At 38.2% G+C, this 20,552-nt stretch overlaps 1 protein-coding gene across 2 annotated transcripts; it reads right to left on the bottom strand.

The window, feature by feature from the left end:
* Positions 1 to 42: 42 nt before the first annotated feature.
* LOC113664257 (uncharacterized) lies at positions 43 to 20,284 on the bottom strand. Of its 2 annotated transcripts, none has more exons than XM_089193890.1 (24): positions 20,104 to 20,284; positions 19,126 to 19,303; positions 18,691 to 18,740; positions 17,627 to 17,736; positions 16,902 to 17,008; positions 16,170 to 16,254; positions 15,358 to 15,483; positions 14,714 to 14,842; positions 13,931 to 14,057; positions 13,345 to 13,449; positions 13,072 to 13,142; positions 12,368 to 12,430; positions 11,872 to 11,944; positions 11,477 to 11,556; positions 11,128 to 11,228; positions 10,502 to 10,565; positions 5,070 to 5,207; positions 3,413 to 4,601; positions 2,912 to 2,957; positions 2,446 to 2,531; positions 2,049 to 2,133; positions 1,592 to 1,665; positions 1,281 to 1,345; positions 43 to 789 (listed from the first exon to the last, which is right to left on the bottom strand). In XM_089193890.1, exons 1-24 carry the CDS (start codon positions 20,269 to 20,271, stop codon positions 732 to 734), a joined length of 3,378 nt encoding a protein of 1,125 aa, XP_089050016.1. In that variant the 5' UTR covers positions 20,272 to 20,284; the 3' UTR covers positions 43 to 731. The 2 variants fall into 2 exon arrangements, with proteins under 2 accessions (XP_089050016.1, XP_089050015.1); XM_089193889.1 differs by having other exon boundaries at positions 5,070 to 5,210; positions 20,104 to 20,283.
* Between the last annotated feature and the right edge of the window lie 268 nt (positions 20,285 to 20,552).

Raw genomic sequence — 20,552 nt, 5'->3', positions numbered from 1 at the left:
GTGAATGTAACATGCATTCTAAAACACCAGTTAAACTCCAGGTAAATTCAATAATTGCTTTATTAAATTAAATGTTATTATTTGTTTGTCGCAAATAGCTTACTCTGGTTTAATTACAAAATGCCATCTCTCTTGGTGAATATTTTCTTGCAGTTTTTGGTCAACTTTTAATCAGTGAATTGTTTTCCAACAATCAAAGGTCCTTACAATTTCTCTTGGCAATAGGAAGCATTATTCATAGCTATGTTCCTCTATCCTCTTCAGAAAGTATATTCTTTAATTAACTTGCTTGTCAACTTGCATAACAACTTTAATTTTCATATTGAATTTAATTTCCCTTCTTGACATGGTATATAAACTTTTTCAATTTTTTTTGTCATTTTCTCCTTCATTTAATCTTGCCTACTCTCAGTAAAGTAATTTTGGGGACAGACTAAAAGAAAGATTACAAAAATAGTTCTCATCAATTTGAGTACCCACCCTCTTCTTGTAGTTGTTAGTTATGGTCTGATTGGCTGTACTGACTATGTTGGTTTTTTTTCTTTACAACACTCTGGGGAAAAGGGCATTTAAAAGAAGTGCCCTTTACAAAATAAAAAATTGGAATGTCATTGAAGTTTTACAAGTTTTACTGCCAACATCAGAGGGGATTGAAATATTTTCAAAATTTTTCCTTGAACTACTAATGAAACTACTACACAAACACTTCTGCTGTTTTATCTTCCACTTTGTTATCTTTGGGAGTTTTCTTTGCTTGGGCTTGCCTCATCTATAGCATCTACACATTGTCTGTAAACAAGAATTGATATTAAAATGAATCCTGACGAAAAATTTGAAAAACTAGCACCTCTCACAGTTACCAATCTCTGGACAAAGTTGTGCTAAAAATATTTGGATTTGTCAGTGGGGGAGAAATTTATTCATTCCAAAGTCAAAACTAAAGAAAAAGATTTATTTATCTGTGAGACACTGAAAAACCACAATATCATTTTTTTTTTTTGATGACTGAGTTCCATTTATTCTTTTAATTTGATTACTAAGTCTTTTCCTTTGATAATTATTGCAAATAGCTCTCTGATAGCCTAGGGAAAGGACTCTCCATTTCCCATCAAGAAGCATGATCACAACTTTGCCTAATCAGAATTTCACCTGCAGGAAAACAGAACTAGATGGTATTGTGCATGAGCAGAATATTTTCTGTAAGCAGCAATTTGTAAATCGTGATGGGCTGTCTGCCATTGAAAAGGAGGAAAAATACTTCTGATGATAGAGTAACTTACTTGTATAGATAAAAGAAAATGTATCCACTGTGTTGTCTTTTGTAGCGAACTGAGTGTTCAGCAACCTACAGTAAAAAACAAGAATTTACCATAGAGTTCAAACTAGCTAACCTGTGAAATCCAATTTAAATGATATTTATGATATAGCATCACAAATTTTTAAGGAAATATTTGTGATTTTGACCTTAACTCATCCATTTTGGTTAAAGAAAATTGAAAAAAACTAGCTAAATCACTGAGACTTTCTTCTTACTGTTATTAAATAAATATTTTAAACTTAACAGGTAAGGATAAAGAAGCAGATAGGATACCTTTGTTGCTGCAGAGTCATCATAACTTGTCCACTGTTTGGTTTTGCAATCATACACATCTGAAATATAATGTCCTGGTACAAAGAGAGTAATTCGAGAAAAGCACACCATCAGGCAAATCTAAGACTATCAGCAGTCTGTCCTTTCCAGTGAAGTCTGTTGTGTGAGTCAGTAACAAATCAGCCCCCTCACACCCGCAAAAATAAAAATTGATGTCAGCATGCAGTGCTCTCATACAAGTACTGGTAGTTCTGCATGGCGTGCTGACATCATTTTTTTTCCAGTCACAACAGACTTAACAAAAACTCTCAAGATATTTCCACATAACCAAGTGTTTGTCACCAGCTGAGGTGAAAGCACATCCATTTAGCAGGAAAAAAAAGGATTACAATAATTTCAACAACATTCTAACTGGAACTTTGTATTTACCTGATGGGAAAGAAGCTATTGAGCTCACCTGAAGTAGAACTTGTACCAAGATGGCTGACAATACTAATAAGTCTGTATGAATGTGTAGAGGGCTTCCCCTCTCTCTCATCAATCTGACAACGAAACAAATTATGTAAGCAAAAGGCAAACATATTAAACTATGTGTAAATAACCGAAAGTAAATGTCAAGCATTTGCATCTCCAAGGAAATCCAAAGATTATTTCCTGGTCAAATTAGAGTTTGTAGTGTTGAAGTTTGCAAAAAGAAAAGTAAAGAACACCAAAATCCTCTGCTCTGTCTTATTTTTGACCTTCTCTTGGCAAGATGTTTCACAATTCTGGATACTACAAAAACTTTATAATTGTGAAAACCACTGGAACAATATAGATAAATATATATTCTGTTCTAGTCCATTCAAACGTACCTCAAAAGTAGGCTCTGTTAAATTATCAGGGTCCACTGCAGCTGGTGATACAACCTTGGTGGATTTTAAGTCCTGCCCTTCAAAATCTATTGAAATAATCAAACAGATGGCAAGTGAAGACATGATTAACCCTTTAACTCTCAAGATCTGATTAATAATTCTCCCCACTAGCTGCAACACATTTCCTTGTAAACTAGTAACAAGAATTTGGTGTTGGATCAAGACAACAACCTGATTAGTTTGAGTATTCTCATTACCTGTTTGCTGGATAATGTCTTAATATTGTGGGGAGGAGTGAAATGTTAATCAATCCTGGGAGTGAAAGGGTGAAAAACAGAAATTAAAGACCATTAGGGGCCATTTCCCATAACGGGAAATTAGATGCTTGTCACTTATGGGCGCAACAATGGTTTAAATGCTCATGTATTTTAGAGGGCATTTTCCACATTTCCCCTGATGAATTCACCTTGCAAACTCAGCTGCAAAGCCCTCTTCAGATCTTCATCTTCTGTCTGGTAAGAATAATTAAAAAAAATAATATTAATAACTACTTAATAATGAATAAGAGAAATTTAAATTGTGGGTACCAAGCTGTAAACAATTCATCTCTATCTTCTACTGCTAATGTCAGGATGATACACTTTGAAAGGCTTAGAGTTAAAACTCTCACTCAGAGTTTGGCCATGTATTAGAAGTGCTTCAAAAGTTGCTGAATTTTTTCAATGCTCTTTATTTCAAAAGGTCAATACCATTTGAAACTTTTTTGTACACACTTAGTTTTCAGGAAATAACTTGTGGGAAAATTGTGGCCTTCTGGAAGAATAATGCTTCTATAGTCTCATACATGGTTTTTTCACAGAGAGAAAAGGTTGTCTTGTTTTTGATGGATGTGATCAAAGAAAAAAGGATGCTGTAAGGAAAGTGAAATTCCTTCTGGGATACAAATTCTTATAAATTTAAAAGTTACCGTTTCCTGTTCACTTCTTGTCTGGTCTTGAAGACTCATGTTGATTGCCTTTTCCATGTCTTCATCGCTAAAACATTGAACCTCCCAGCTGCCCTTGTCAACAATCTCACTACCAATAGTATTGGTTGAAGCAAGATTACTCTCTTTAATGCCAGCATCAAACAGATCCCCTTCAAATTTTCCTAGCTTGGGTGTTTTACTCAAGCTGAAATTTCTTTGAAGTGTTTGTCTTTGAATGGAGCTACCAGTTCTTTTTTTGATACAAATCTTAGGAGTGCTGTTTTTTAGAACAAATCCTGTGTCTATGCCATTTTCTAAGCTTGAATCTTCCCCACAGCTTTTGTCATTGCCAGTATCATTCAGACAACTATCATCAAGATCATGGGAAACATCTTGAGCTGCTGTTGTAATTGGAGCACCTCCTTTTAAACCAACAGGTTCTTCAACTTTGCTGCTCTGAGCCATGAAAACTAAATCTTCATCAGAAATATCACTTAATTGATTAAAATCATCACTGTCGAAATTAGAAGTTGCATCTTCACTCAAAGCTTCTGTTTTCGATGTGCATTCCCCAGCATTTGTGTTGGCTTTTTGTTCAAGTCCATTCAATTTTGCCATTGATTCTTTTTTTGCTGATTTTGTACTCTCTGCCAAAGCCCATTTCATTTGCTCTTCCTCTGTATCTTCCCAAATCTGTTTGAATCTCAGTGGGGTATGACGTAAAGGTGTGCTCCCGACCTCTCTAACTTCAATGACATCTTTCTCACAAATAGTCGGTTGATTGGTAACATGGCTCACAGGGTTGGAAAAACAATTGCCAATATTAGATTTTGTATCATTGCTCAAAATGTCTGCCAAAGTATTGCATTTGGCATCATCTTCATTTATTTCTTTGTTTACATTTGATTCTTTTTCTGCTGATTTAGCACTTTCAGCCAAAGCCCATTCCATTTGCTCCTCTTCTGTTCCCTCCAAGACTGATTTATTCCTCAGTGGCATTTGATGTGACGGTGTGTGCCTGATCCCATCAAATTTAGTGATATCTTTGTCGGCAGTTTTTTCAGATTCATGGGTCTGTTCTTCTGTTTGGTCATTTTCAACGACCCTGTCTAGCTTGGAAACACTCATGACCTCCACATCATCATCTGAATAATTTTTTGTGTTTTTCAGAGAATTTCTGGCAGCAGTACTGATAAGAAAAATTCAATGATCAGAATTTGCATATTGATTTCAATGACATCTCTAAACATAAAAAGCACTTTCTTTGTCCTTGAGGGCAGCATACTGATTTACGATACTGTTAACATACTTTGAAACGTTTTTCCCCCAAAAAATTCAACCCTTTATACCCTAATGCCAGTATACAATCAAATTCTCCAAACTGTTCTCTTAGCATTTTCTGAGGTGCCACGCCAGGGAGAATTTGTTCAACAATCAAGAGCTTAAATCTATATTTGGTGATCATTTTTGTTATTTTAGTGACCTTAATTTGTGAAAATAGATGCTAGTTACTCTTACGAGTCAAAGGGTTAGTTAAAGCAGGGAAACTTGCTTATGGAAAGTATCTAAATATAAATCATTCTTTTCATGAAAGACTGTCAGTTGTAGTAAGATTATCATTCCATTTTTCTTTCATGAATACCATAGTTTTCCGTACCTTGAGAAATTTTCATTTGCAAAAGAATGTGATAGTTTCCTCCTCACTGAGGGAGAGGGTTGAAAATGAAGAGAATCATCATCGTCTTCATCACTGGTTAAGTAGCGTTTCTGTGGTTTACGGCCTGATTTTGTTAAACTGCTGGGACAAAAAAATTAGAACAGATGCCTAATTGTGCCATGCCAAATAATATAAAAGCTGAATTATACATTCATTTTGATTGGCTCTTACATATGATCTGTTGGAGGACAGACTTATAGATGACATCACTATTAACAGAATTTTGCTTCCTTCTTTTTATAAAACAAAAAGAACCCATGTGTAAACATATCAGGTCTGCGGTTATAGGTCTCGCGCATGCGTTATGCAGGGACACATGGCAGGCTCGACGTTGTGTGGTTATCGTTCTTGTTTTGAGGAATTCTGGTTGTACCACTGTTTACAATAAAAGTAAGTTGACTGTAACTGAGGCCCACACAATAACTTTACATGGTGTCAGGAGTGGGATGCCGAAGTAAGTAAGCAAATTTGATGACAATTTAACTCGCTACACTGGTGGAAGTGGAAGAGTGAACAACACGATTGATTGAACAAAGCAAAAATGGCTACCGCCTCGTTTATCGACAAAGGTCCCTCCATGGATTGGAGTACAGACGACAACCTATACAGCCGCTTTAAAATGTGGAAACAGAGATGTGAACTACTATTCACTGGCCCGATGGTGAAAATAGATGAAGAAGTACAGTGCAAACACCTTCTGTACTGGTCTGGCGAACACGGAATGGAGCTATTCAACAGTTGGGACTTATCAGCAGATGACCAAAAGAAGCTAAAAAACTACTGGGAGAGATTCGAAAACTACGTAAAGCCTCACTCGAACGAGCTGATCGCAGCGTGGGAGCTGCATAACCTCCGTCAAGGTACCTTATCACTTGAAGAATTCATTGCTAAACTAAGAATTCTTGTTAAAGAAGCTAACTACCCAGCAGAGCATCACGATCGATTTATAAGAGACTTTCTGGTGCTTGGCATGAACTCCAACCGTGTTAGAAAGGATTGTTTTAAGAAAGGAAATACCCTGTCATTCAATGAAGCCAGAGAAATGGCAAAAGCAGAGGAATCAGCTGATAAACAACTTCAGTTGATGAACACAGCCGTAGAAGTGCACCCTGTCACTTCTGAGAACAGAAGCCCAAATCAGAGAGACCACTCAAATGCAGCGGGTGGTACGAAGCAAACCCAAAATGGCAATCGATGGGGCAAAACACCAACCTGCAGAAATTGCGGCTGGGGTCCTCATGCACGTGAACAGTGCCCAGCAAAGAATGCAACGTGTCACTACTGTCAGAAGGTAGGACACCTAGCCAAGGTATGCCTGTCAAAGCTTAGAAAAAAGAATGTGCATGAAATTGAAGCTTCCAGTAGTAGCAATGCTTTACCCAACTCAGAGTCCACCCAGCCAACAAGTGATTATGTGTTTTTGGGCCCAATTGAAGCAACACCTCTATCCATGAATGTCCATTCCATATCCTGTAGAGAAAGGGCTCTACTAGAGGTGTCCTTGTCGCTGGGGCCAGAAGGAAGACAAGTCAATACACTCTGTAAAATAGACTCAGGGGCAGAAACCAACATTTTACCTAAGTCCCTTTACCAACAGTTGAATAATGGGAGGATGGGTTTAGCACAACCCACGATGAGACTATCCGCATATGGTGGAGTAGAGATTCCTAACCTTGGATCTTGCCAAATATATGTAAAAGGCCCTAACAACCCCAGCCCTAAACCTATTCAAGCAGAAGTTGTTGATGTTGATGGCCCAGCCATAATTGGTAACGTGTCAGCACAAAACCTGAACCTCCTAAAGCTCAACTGGCCAATAACCGCCAACCAGTATAGCGATGATCTGATCAGCCACAGAGGCACACCCACCCCTCAAGTAAACCACACCAGGCCCACGCATGATCTGCATACATTTAGGCTATTTGACATGGGAGGCAAGCAGCACCCATTCCCATTAACAAAGGACTATTTGTTAAAAGAATATGCAGATGTATTTACAGGAATTGGGTGCTTCCCAGGTGCACCATACCAAATAGAAACCGACCCCAAAGTGCCCCCAGTACAACATGCGCCAAGGCAGGTTCCAGTACAATTACAGCAAGCCTATATGGAAGAACTAGATCAATTGAAGAAATGGGGCATCCTTTCTGAGGTTCGCAACGAGTACACCCCATGGGTTAACTCGGCTGTCGTAACAATAAAACCAAATGGATCGATTCGCCTGTGCCTAGACCCTCGGAACCTGAACAAAGCTGTTAAGCGCAATCCCTACTATGTAAGAACGATAGATGATGTGATACCGAAGGTGAGTGGCTCAACCCACTTCAGTATCTTAGATGCACGCAGTGGGTTTTGGCAAGTTAGCCTAGATGAGGAAAGCAGCAGACTATGCACTTTTAACACCCCCTGGGGAAAGTACAGATGGACCAGGCTTCCATTTGGTCTCACATGTAGCGGAGATGTCTTTCAAGAGAAAATGGAAATGGTCTTCGGTAAGTTGGAAGGACTAAGTGGTATTGCGGATGACACATTCGTCTATGGTATAGGTGAGGCAGAACATGACCAGCGAATACTTAATGTCCTCGACACAGCGAGGGAGAACAATGTGAGATTCAACCCAGACAAATTTCAGTTCAAGGTAAACGAAGCATCCTTCTTCGGTCTCACATGGACTCCTGAAGGAATCAGACCTGACGAAAACAAAATCAAAGCAATCCGTAACATGCCACCTCCAAAGAACCTTGCAGAGTTACAATCTTTCATGGGCATGATCAACTACCTGAATAGATTCTCACCCATCATAGCCCAGACTTCAGAACCTGTAAGACAGCTGATGAAAAAAGAAACGCCATTCATGTGGCAGGCAGAGCACCAAAAAGCATTCGAGAGTCTTAAACAAGTAATTACTGAGGCACCAGTCTTGGCGTACTATGATCCAGAGAAAGACAACCTGATCCAGTCGGATGCAAGCCTTCAAGGTATTGGATGTGTGCTGATCCAAGACAGTAGACCAGTGTGCTATGCAAGTCGGTCACTAACCGAGACTGAGTCGCGTTACAGCAACATAGAGAGAGAGCTACTTGCCGCCTGTTGGTCATTAGAGAAGTTCAACCACTATGTCTTTGGCAAAAGTGTCATCATTGAAACAGACCATAAGCCGCTGGAAAGCATATGGAAGAAGACCATAATGAGTGCCTCACCGCGGCTGCAGAGGCTTTTGCTGAAAATGGCAAAATATGACGTAGAAATTAGATACATACAAGGAAAAACCAATGTGATAGCGGATGCTCTCTCAAGGGTCAGTTACATGGAACCTCCCCTCAAAGAAGACGAAGTGCCTTTGCTTGAAGTCAACACCATCACAAGCACTCTACCAGCAAGTCCCGCCAAACTGGAAGAAATACGACAGAGCACCGACCAAGACGTCGTACTCGCACACCTTAAAGATGTTGTACACCATGGCTGGCCAGAATATCCGAACGAATGCCCCCAAGACTTAAGGGAGTTTTGGAATTTCAGAGAGGATCTCAGCGTTGAAAATGGCCTCGTTCTCAAGAGACACCGCCTCGTGGTTCCTAGTAGGCTCCGCCCACAGATGTTGCAAATAATACACCAAGGACACATGGGAACGGAAAAGTGCCTCCTAAAAGCAAAAGAAAGCTTATTCTGGCCAGGCATATCAAGAGACATTAAGGAACTAACAGCCAACTGTGCCACATGCATACAATTCTCTAAACAGCAGCCAAAGGAAGCGCTTTGTCCCCACAGTGTGCCCAGTTTTCCGTGGCAGAAACTTGGTTGCGATTTGTTTGACTACCAAGGTGCACAATATCTTCTAGTCGCAGACTACTACAGCAAATACCCCATCCTAAGGAAGCTGAACTCATTGACATCTGCTGCTATTATCAATCATCTCAAGTCAATATTTGCCGAGCATGGAATACCAGAATCCCTGGTTACAGACAATGGACCCCAATATAGCAGTCGAGAATTTGCTGCATTCTGTGATCATTGGGGCATTAATCACATTACCAGTTCCCCACTATATCCAAAAAGCAATGGATTCATAGAACGAATGGTCCAGACAGTAAAAAACCTGTTGAAGAAATCAGATGCCGCCGGACAAGATCCTTATCTCGCACTTTTATCGTATCGAACCACGCCTATTGACAGCAACCTACCCTCACCAGCTAAGGTTCTAAACCAAAGAGATTATCGCACACAACTACCTTGCAGTGGACGACTACAGCGCTCTCAAACCATGGAATGTAACCAAGAGCAACTACAGCATCGACAAGATGTCCAGAAACAGCAGTATGATGGGAAGTCCCCTCGTGAACTCCAAAAGCTAGTACCAGGTCAAGAGGTGTCTGTGTTCCAACTGCGAACCAAGACTTGGGTTCCAGTAGAAGTAAAGCGAGAAACTACCCAGCCAAGGTCATACGTAGTAAAGACAGCTGGTGGTTCAGAGCTAAGGCGCAACAGAGTACAACTGAAACTGTCGGGTGAAAGAGTATCAACCTCTGAAGAACAGTTGGAGAACAATCGGGACACTTCCTCTTATCAGCCCACCACACCTATGGCGACACCCCACGACGTTTTGTCATCGAAGCAACCACAGACACCCCAAAAGCCAGCTCAACCCACTGAGAAAAGTGATGGTCTGCCTTTGACAACCAGGAGTGGCCGTGTTGTAAGGAAACCATCTAGATTGGACTTATAAACTTCGGTACAGACTGAGAAAACATTTCAGTTTAAAGCTATTATAAGCTGTCGTTGCGTTATACCTAACTAGCCGAACATTTTGTATTGTAGTTAGTCCCGCTGCCACACCCATTAGACTTTTCAGGGTGGAGATGTAAACATATCAGGTCTGCGGTTATAGGTCTCGCGCATGCGTTATGCAGGGACACATGGCAGGCTCGACGTTGTGTGGTTATCGTTCTTGTTTTGAGGAATTCTGGTTGTACCACTGTTTACAATAAAAGTAAGTTGACTGTAACTGAGGCCCACACAATAACTTTACACCATGTTGCTGCACATCTGTTCAGGAAAAGATCTCGGAAGCTGTCAAAATGTGGGAAGAACATCAGTGACACACTTGGCTGTCCTTTGAGTAATAATGTTTTGTTCTTATCTTATTTTTATGTCATCTGTGATCTACTACTGAACACCTCACAGCAACATGGGGGGGGGGGGGTGTTTTCATTAAATAAATGTCCTTCCATGTCTAGTGTCTAGCCTTCTGGACACCATTCACAAAAATAAATGTTCAGATAAAAGATTCAGCTAAATTGAAGATAGTTTAATGGGTGGTTTTGTTAAAAAAAAAAAAAAAAAAACGGCTAGTTTTCTTGCTACACATTACTTACAATTTGAGTGATGACTTTGGTTGGAATGGCAATGGAGGCCTAGATGTTGATGAGCACAGCATACCTACAGACAAGATGAATCATGAATACTTGACTCTTGTGTACTTCCAGTAACAAGGTCCAAAATAACAAGGAGAAATTTCTAATTGCCTTTTGGCACCTTGATGGTGAAAAAATGGTTGCCAGCACTAAATTTTGAGTTGCCAATTTAAAAGCTGGATCTGAATGTACCTGCAGTACCACTAATTTAGCTTTACTATGATGTAAGATGTAAGAAGTTACAACATGAAATTCTGCACTTGCCTTTAAAAGTGATCATGTTTGCAAAGTGTGTGTCAAAAGATGGATGTGTTTGATGTCAACAGAATTTGTTTATGCAAGTTTCCTCTTTTTCATGGAGGTGGAAGTAAAACTAGACAGTGTGATGTACTTTTGACCTCAACTCATTTAACTTTCTAATTTAAAACATTAAAAAATGAAGTCATCACAGTGACAACTAGCCCAAAACCTTTAGCTTCCAGCAAGAAAATGTTAGTTCCATTAGCACTAGTATTGATTACAATCTCAAGCCCCCAGTAACAATGGGTATTAACTGCCAAAGAGAAAGATGTTGTGTTGATACTCACTAAGGTTAATGAACCTTTCAATTTTAACCTTGTCTTGCTTCTTGGCCTGTTCTTCAGTAAAGTTGTCAAATCCATACCGCTTCAAGTGCAGAATAAGCACTCTGAAAGAAATGACAAAACTAAATTCAAATATCCAAGTCACTGTTTAATGGAATATAAAAATAGCCATCCGCTACTCATGTATTCTGCAGTGACTATTCAATATTATGTAGTGAGTTTAATTTTTTAATTAAAAAAAATTTTGACTAAGATATATAAATTTATCAGGTACATCACTTAGATCAAGTACAGACTTGCCAGTGAGTGGCAGACTACCACCTTAATAAAAAGTGAAAAAGGCAAAACTAACCTTGGAAGCCTACTGAAACTGTGTGCAATGATAGCTTCCTTGGACTCACATTTTCCACATGTGTACTCAAGCTGTTCATCCTAAAATGAGATAAAAATCAATGTTGCTTTTTGTGAGATATGTTCTTCAGATCACTTTGACATCTTAATGCAAACTTTACCCTTTTAACTCCCAAAATCTCCATAGTAATTCTCTTTACTATCTCCTATACAATTCTCATGATGTTAGTTCGGAGAATTTGATATTGGATCTACTAATAATCTCCTAACTGATATTTTTCTTTATTCTCATAACTTGTCTACTTAATTTTTGGTGACATTATAAGGAGAAATTCTTTCTTGGTCACTTATGGGAGTTGAAGGGTTGATCCAATTTTTAGTTTTTCAGCGGCTTACCTCAAAGTGTTTCTCTAGCAGGGTTTGCATGCTGACAGCTGAGCCAAATGGAGACTTATCTGAGGAATTACACCTACAAAATGGACAAATGAAGTTTGGACTGTTGATTTCTCTAAAAGTTATGGTGCTTTTCAACAAAAAGTGAGCTACAGAGTTGGAGGTAACCATCAAAGATTTCATTTCCACTGCTGTTGGTTGTGTTGCAGAGCTCATAAAAAACAGCTATGATGTCCCACGGTTTTAAGGACCATTTTATGAGTGGTGATCACAGCATTTAAACCAATTTTTCTTGTTTCCATTTCAAGATGTCATATGCCAATGATAATGATTGATGGCAACATGAAATGAAATAACAAGTTTGGCTCAGAGTGTTAGAGTTTACATGTTGTGAAGGTGTTGGTTAGGAGTATGTTTATTCAAAGTTAAAGGATGAGTGTCCTGTAACGGAAAATACTTAAGTTGGAATAAAAACCTTGGATCAAGAATATATACTCACAGAACTGGGATGTCAAGAGAAAAGGCATGATAAATCTCTTCTTTTGGAGCAGATTCTCCACACCTAGATGTCAACATATATACAATTTTTATTTATAGCAATCACAGCAAAATGTTTAAATCAAAAATTTATACACTGGTTTGAATACAAGAGCAAGTTAGGAAGGAAGGCATGAGCTTGAGAGAAAGAGAGGGGGGTGGGGTGAGGCAAAAGAAGAAAAGAGGGATTGGGGAGGAGAGGAATAGGTATTCAGTGAAAGTTAGCGGGAACAAATGAGTAGAGGAGGGGAGGGAGGGGAGGATAGACTGGGAGGAGGAAGCATGACTTAAGGGGAAAAAAGGGAAGACTGGGAAAGAGGAAGGATGGAAGGAAGAGACAGAGAGAGAGACTTTGGGAATGAGAGTAGTGAAGTAAGGAAGAAAAGGAGATGAAAAGAAAAGAGAAGGAGAGAAGAAAAGCAAAGAAGAAGAACTGAAGTGGGCAAAGAGAAAATTTAAAGAAAAAAAAGGTGAAGAATTGGAAGGGGAAGGTTAGCAAAGTGTGAAAAGAGGAAAGGAAACTGGAGGATCAAAAGGATACAAAAAAGAAGGGGAGAGAGGAAAAGAGGAAGACAGGAGGGATGAAAGGGAAAGAGGCCTGAGTAAGTTAAAAAATCATTTGCATAGCTACACAACAGTAGTACTACTTTGTAATAAACTACTTACTGTTTGCAGATGACTGTATGGACCACTCCACTTTCAAAAGATCTTGTCACAGGACATTGTGAATCTGCCAACTACACAGGAGCAGGAAATAAAGTGTTTTCATTACAAAGTATAATTTTGTTGAGATCAAAATTTTTACCACTGGTTTTAACCTCAAATAACATACAATGTGGAGCTATATGTAAAAACTTATCATCATGATGGTGAAAGCCCTGCTTTGAATTTAAACAAATATCATCAGTGCTAGCAGTACATTTTCCACAAAATTCTTACCTTTGGGTTACTTTCATTTGAGGTATCTTTGGAAGATGGTAAGTTAGATTTGCTCACATCATCCTTCAGCTGATCAAACACTTGACAAAGGAACTCGTGAGCATCCTGTAAAAATAAATCAAATAAAATTCAAACTTCTCTGCAATAAAATTTCACCATTTGACCTCTGAGAAAGACTAGCATCTAATTTCTCCCAACAGTATGAAACCTCCCCTCTCCCCAAATAAAATGACACGTGAGAATAAAGGAAACTATCAACAATTAAAGATGCTTTTGATTGTTAAACAAATTCTCCTTGTCAGCAACTAAGAAAATGTATGGAGAACAGTATGGAGAATATGCATACTGATGTTAGGGTGTGAAAGGTTAAGTCATTTCCAATTGCATACATCATAATTCACCAGACCCAAAGCTAGATCCACAAACATCTGAATAAAATGTTGAATATTTCCTTTTGCAGAAGTGCTTGTTATTCTTTGGACAACCAGCTCCAGGTACAGATAATTATTTTGTTTTACCTCTCCCAAACAAAAGGTGAACTTCCTGTGACAGCACAATGAATGAGATAGATGCTGTAAATTCTTACATGCTGATGATATCCTGAAAAACGTGTTGCAGCTTCAGAGATTGTTCGCTTAAGTTTCCTCAAACAATTCTTCAGCACCTCTGGATTTCCACACTTTCTTTTACACATTAGAACACTATGAAGACATCTGTGGGAAAAGAAGGAAAATAGGAAGGAAGAAAAAAACTTAACACTCCTAGATGGAAAGAGGCATTGTGAGAGTGAAGTGCTTTGCCCAAGAAAACAACATATTAGGGAGTTCTAGATCTACAACTGTTTCTGAATATGTGTGACCGCAAACATCTAGGAGTCAAGTGACCAAACTCTAGCAGTCACATTTGCCGTTTGCCGTCAATGTTTGAACTTTGGACAAGGCAGTTTCAGGAACTCCCTTGATGCTTTTTTACTTCCTGTTCAAAAGTTCTCATTCTTTTCTTTATAACCGATCCATTTTGGATGCTAGAAAATCAATCTTTTAACCACATTCTGAGTTTGAAATGAAGGACCTCCTTCCTTTGTGTAATTTCAGATGGCAGCACACATGTTTATCTTTTTAGGTGAAAGCAGATGTTGATCTAAAAAACTGAAAGTCTCAAAACTTCTAACCACAAACTGCTGACCATGGTTTAACATTTGCAGTGAACACACCAAACTGGGATCTAAAACTCTCTACTGACACCACCTGGACTCCAGAGCTGTTTACTTGGAATCCAAAGCACAAACCAGTACACCACGATGTCTCCCATAACAAACAAAAAAAAACAAACAAACAAACAACAAAAAAAGAGGTAATTTTAAACTTACTTGTACAGACAGTGTGGAAGAACATTTTCCAACAAAGCTCTGTTAGAAAGATCCTGAACAAATGGTGGCAAACCAAGTAATGATTGAAGAATGGCATTCATGTAGCAAGTATTTCCCAAGTTTGAAAAGCTGCAACCATAAAAATTCAATTTGTGTATTTCAGATTTGATTTCATTGAATGAAAGTGTAACAAAGCTAACTGCAATGAGCCTTCAGGGCTCTTCTGGACAGCTGTCATTGTCACAAGTATAGGCTCACATGGAACATTGCAACCCAAATATTTATTGTTCACATCTTTGAGTTCTTAATTCTGCAAAACTTTTGTAATTTTTATCAAAATAATTTGATGTTTAATCAAACAACATCCCTTCTTTTGATATGTCCCTCTTAAATCAATCTTTCTGCTTAAAATGTATTGGTATGGTAAGCAATAATAATTGCTTTGGTATTGGTAAGAGGAAATTGCTTTTTGTTCACTTCAGGAACTGGAATAGTATTTTAAAATGTAATGAGCCTTTTGTAATTTATAATTTACTGCCAGAATGATCTGTACCCAAATAAAGACCATGGGCAAGTTCAGATTCTATAAAATCTTTCTTTGGAATGATCATAATGATACAGGAAATTAGACTGCACTTTCCTACCCTGTCAATGCAAAATCTCTCTCGTAGAGAAGCTTCTCACGGGATCTGAAAGATATCTGACTTGTCAGACGTATTGTTTGAGGTGCAGGCATCAAGCCTGGGCCCCTAACATTCTTTGCAGATTTCCTGTGAATGAAAATGAACCATTATTTATGTCCATCCATCTCCAGATGTTGTTTGTACCTTGCTTGTTGGAGAGGTAGTTAGTGATTATCCAGGATTAAAAGTTTAACCCTCTAACTCCCAAGATCTGATTGTTAACATCTTAATTGTGCTTTGAACAACTTGACCCAGATGAATCACTCAATTTCTACTTAATAGTAATCTACTGTTCTGCCAGCAATAAGCACACCCATGCTAAACTGGGCATAGTCCTTAATGACCAAATAAGCATTCCTTTCCTCTCATCCCTTGAGTTTTTTAAATATCAGGCTTACTTGGAAAATCTCTATCTCTTGTCAACCCATTTATAAAACTCTAAACCTCAAATTTACTGGCAACAATTCATGTAACAGAATGGTTCATTCCCTGCAAAGTCACTTCTGACCATAGGTGTGTTGTATTTTATTTATTCTCACATGAAGATATATCCATAATTGGGTCATAATTTGTCAAAAGAATAACTTAATGCAACAAACACCTCACGACTTTCCTCCTCAGTAAGCCAATCACATAACAGGTTTTGCAAAGAAGGCAAAGCTGGATGGATGTGACAGGCTGTTCTTGCCACTTTCTAGCCAATCAGGACAGAAGATGTGCATCATCTTTCCCATTTGTATACCAAGCCCAAAATAAAATTTTAAATTACTGACCATTCACTTGGGGACTGTGTTAAATTTTGTGATCCATAAAATGAAGTGACTGACTTTCCACCACTAGATGTATTGCTGAGATTATCTGTTATAAAATAATCGAAGACAGTTTTGAGCCCTGACCTTTACAGCTGAAAAGTCTGTAATTCCTGATACACTCAAATATGAATTGTATTTATAGTTGACTCTGAATACTGGGAGAGACCCAATGGTCTGATTGTTAGCAAAGTGAATCCTGGGTTGAGAGGACTAGGTTTGAGACCTGGCCAAGTCACTGTGTTGTTTTCTTGGGAAAATGCTTAAATTTCACAATGCCTCTCCCCACCCAAGAACATAAATGGGTACCAATGAATTGTCAGCCTTGATGAAATGCTGGGCAGAAGGGGGGGAGGAGTATTGCAAATGACTGGAATCCAATCCAGGGGGGAGTAGTATTACTCCTACTCCCTTCATGCTATGGAAACCAGGCACCCTCACTGGATGGGCCAAGAAGGGGAGGGTATTGCAAAGGACTGGCATCCTATCCAGGGGAAAGTAGTATTACCCCTAGTTGCTTCATCCCATGGGAACCAGGCTAAGCCCTCGCTGGACAGGTCACTTGGCTCTGGGGTTCAGACATATAGGGTCTAATTTCTCAGCTGAAAATTTGGAATCAAAATTTGGTGTACAGTTTAGCAATACTTCACTCATGTGCACGAGCCTTGAGGGCTTTCTTATTATATTAATACAAACCTCTTGCAAATGTTTTATCCACAAGAGGGGTTTTATTTGGTGATCTGTTTGATGAAGGTGGATTCATCTGCTTGGCATGGAGATTGCGCTGAACACTAGGGGTTAGTCTAAAAAAAAAAATGGATTGATCAACAAAAACAGAATTACTGATAGTGCTTATTTCATGATGTCTGTTGAGTCTAAAGTAGGGGAAAAAAATGTGCAAAAATGTTAGCACTTATAACTGACCCACATATTGAAAGAAAAACTCATTTTAACCCAACAAAAGCTCTTTGAGGCTGAAAGATTGCTGGCTCTTGCATCAACTCTGATAAAGTTTCACTCCCAGGAATTACCGAAAAAATTCCTCCTTACTATATCAAATTCTCTAATTTCACAGTAGAAGAAGATGAGAAGAGTGTGAAATATCAAGAAGGGAATACTGATTGATCTATTACCAGATTATCAGAGCTCGATTAGAGGAAGTGCATAACAGAAAGTGTGGAGAGCTTAAAGTTAGATCTTGGGAATAACAGGGTTAACCTGTAACACCCTAACATCAGTATACATATTCTCCATACTGTTCTGTATACATTTCCAACAGTCCTGGCAAGGAGAATTTGATTTTCTTCAGTTGACAATCATTTCCTTTATCCTCATGGCCTTGATGTGTGATTTGGAGGTGATACTGTACAGAGAAACTCTATGCTAGTCACTCTTAAGGATAAAAAGTTTAAGGAACTTACTTGTTTGTCCTCGCAGAAGGTGATGATCTCATCAAGTTTCTTCTCAAAGGTGATTCATATTTTCCTCTTGGTGATGACGCATTGGAGTGGATGTTGTTCAAGGGCAAGTTCTGCAGTGAAAAAGTATGTTCACAGATTGTTGTCTGATGAAGAAATGTAAAACGGTTTCTGTGTTTACATAGCCTGATGTAAACACTTGGGAGGTTGGGAGAACATGAGATGAGCGTAGGAAACCATGACGTGAAGCAGAGTGGTTTCCAGCTTATCAAGTGTTCTCCCAACCTCCCAAGTGTTTACATCAGGCTATGTAAACACGGAAAGCATTTTACATTTCTTTTATAAAATAACTAATGAAAGAGAAACGAAAACTGTGTTTACATACGCTCATGTAAAATGGTTTTATGGCCAATCAGAGCACGCGTACTATTTGAATTATTTTATAAAGTATAATAATTCATTGTATAATTTACAGGACTTGATTCCCATTTAGTTTTATCTGATGACCAAGGAAAGAGAGGGTTAGTTGAACAAGCCTAGAAACCCATTAATATCAAATATTTTTTGATTGTCTGAAGTTACAATGAGTACCACTATTTCTAGTAGACCAGATACCAGCCTTTTTTTTTTTTTTAATGCTCTTGACCCCTTTACACCTATCATCAGCATGCATATTCTCCATATTGTTCACTATACATTACTTAACCCTTTAAGCCCCAATATCAACATGTATATTCTCATCATTGTCCTTCATATGTTTCTTATTTTACTGATTGAGAGAATTTGATCAAACATCACGACATTTCATCTTTGGTAATCATTTCATTCATTCTGATGATCTGTACATTTGATCAGGCAGTGATATTGTTAGGAGAAATTAGATGCTGGTCACTATTAGGGCTTAAACGGTTAAGGTGCTGAAACTGACACTTTGTTTAAAAAATCAAGAGTTTCTTCAGTTGGTGATCATTTCTTTTATTCTTATGACTTCAAGTTGCAATTTAAGGGTGATGTGTAAGAAATATGAGATACTGTTCAACTCTTGATGATCAAAGGTTTAAGCTTACCTCGGCATTTTCTATATCTTTTCCTTTTGAAGAGGATGAAATCAATTTTCCTACAAATCAGAGATAACAAAAGTAGTAATTCTATGTAATCAAACTAAGAGGTAAACAACTATTTTATTAATTGCTCCAATACGCATTGAGAGTTTTTCCTAAATCACACCATGCAAAGGAAGTCGAAACTGCTATCTTTCACCTTTTGTACACTCACATTGGTATGCATATTCTCCATACTGTTCTCTTATACATTTCCCTTGGTGCTGACAAGGAGAATTTGTGTAACAATCAAGAGCTTTGTTAGTTGGTGACCATTTCCTTTATTCTCATGACCTTGATGTGTGATTCAGGGGTGATGATGTTAGGAGAAATTAGATGCTGGTCACTCTTAAGGGTCAAAAGGTTAAATACAAATTACCTTCAATTTTCCCATTTTCTCACCTTTAAAAGAAGCATTATATGCTTTTACATTGTTCAAAACATCTATAAATGCTCGCAGCTGGTTAGGTTCTGCCTCTCTCAAGTGCATGGAAACTGCTGATTTGCCACGCTCAGTAAAAGACAAAGTTAGCCGTGACTCACGGCTTTGAAATGAAAATTTATCAGGCTTCAAGAGGAACTGAAATTCAAAGAATTGAACACGGTTAAATATTTACATTTAAGAGTACAAATGTATTATTGAATCGTTTGATTTTTGTTAATTTTAATTGTTAATACACATGTGCTGAGGTATTCACAACAAACAGTGAAGATGTAGACCATATTTTTTTCAAAACGATGTGTAAATGTTTTGTTTCATTATAAAGTGTTGCCTTCTTAATTTAATCAGTTTTTGATCCCCATTAATATTTATATCATCGATAATCCGGACCCTCGATTATCTGGACTGTTTTGTCTAATCCCAACAAGTCGGGATAATCGGGGTTCAACTGTATTAGTATCAAATAAGACTTTAAAGCAACGTAACAGCCAATGTATATGCCATATCTGGCCTAAACCAGACTAATCTGAAGAGCTAAGCAGTGGAGTTTTATGCATTGCATACTTTTTCATTAAAACAATAGCTGTCTGAGCTACATCTTTTAAAATCAAATTCATTTTTTCGCTAAAATATAACTACCCATTTAGCTATAGCTCAGTGCTGTAAACTATATTCATTGGCAAACAATAAAGGTCTTCGAATCAGCCATTCGAATGAATGGAATGAATAAACAAAACAGATACGGTCCAGGTTCTGTTATGCTATGAACGGTTGTGTGCCCAAGGAAATGACAAAAAAATGTCAAACAGTAGCCAAGTATAGCCTCTTGACAGAGCGGTCAACAAGCGTGAAGTGTTCTACTTCAAACGCCGTTAAGAAAAGGAACGATTTTGACATGATGTTTAAATTACTAATTACGCAGTGTAAACTGAAATTACCTTCACGCGTTTTGCTTTTGTAATTCCATGTATATAAAAACTGGTACTCAGTTTATAGAGAGCTAATGATCCATGGCAATATTCCAGATTATAGCGTTCCACATTTGACCATTTTACTTCGCCAGAAACCTCACAAAGTTTCTCTCCGTCAAGAATACAAGCCGCCATTTTGTTTAGCGGGAAAAATAACTTTAATCGCAAAGACTTAGGGGATACCCCTATTTTCGAGATAGAGAGAGGGGTGGGTTGAGAGCTAGTAAGTTTGACGAGGCGGGGAGGGCACTCACAGGGGGCTACCAGATGTTTTCAACAATATGATCAATGGAGCTCATCATTTTATTTCGTTACTCTGCAGTGAGACATACAATTTTGTAACAGATTGCAGCACATCCAGGTATGGCCAAGGTATAAGAAAAAAGAAATTAATCACAGGTTAAAAAAAACTGTTA

The sequence above is a fragment of the Pocillopora damicornis genome, chromosome 14 (assembly GCF_964200805.1).
Source record: "Pocillopora damicornis chromosome 14, jaPocDami1.2, whole genome shotgun sequence".
Lineage (NCBI taxonomy): Eukaryota > Metazoa > Cnidaria > Anthozoa > Scleractinia > Pocilloporidae > Pocillopora > Pocillopora damicornis.
The sequence above is the reverse complement of the archived record's forward strand: the minus strand, read 5'-3'. Positions and strand labels throughout refer to the sequence as shown.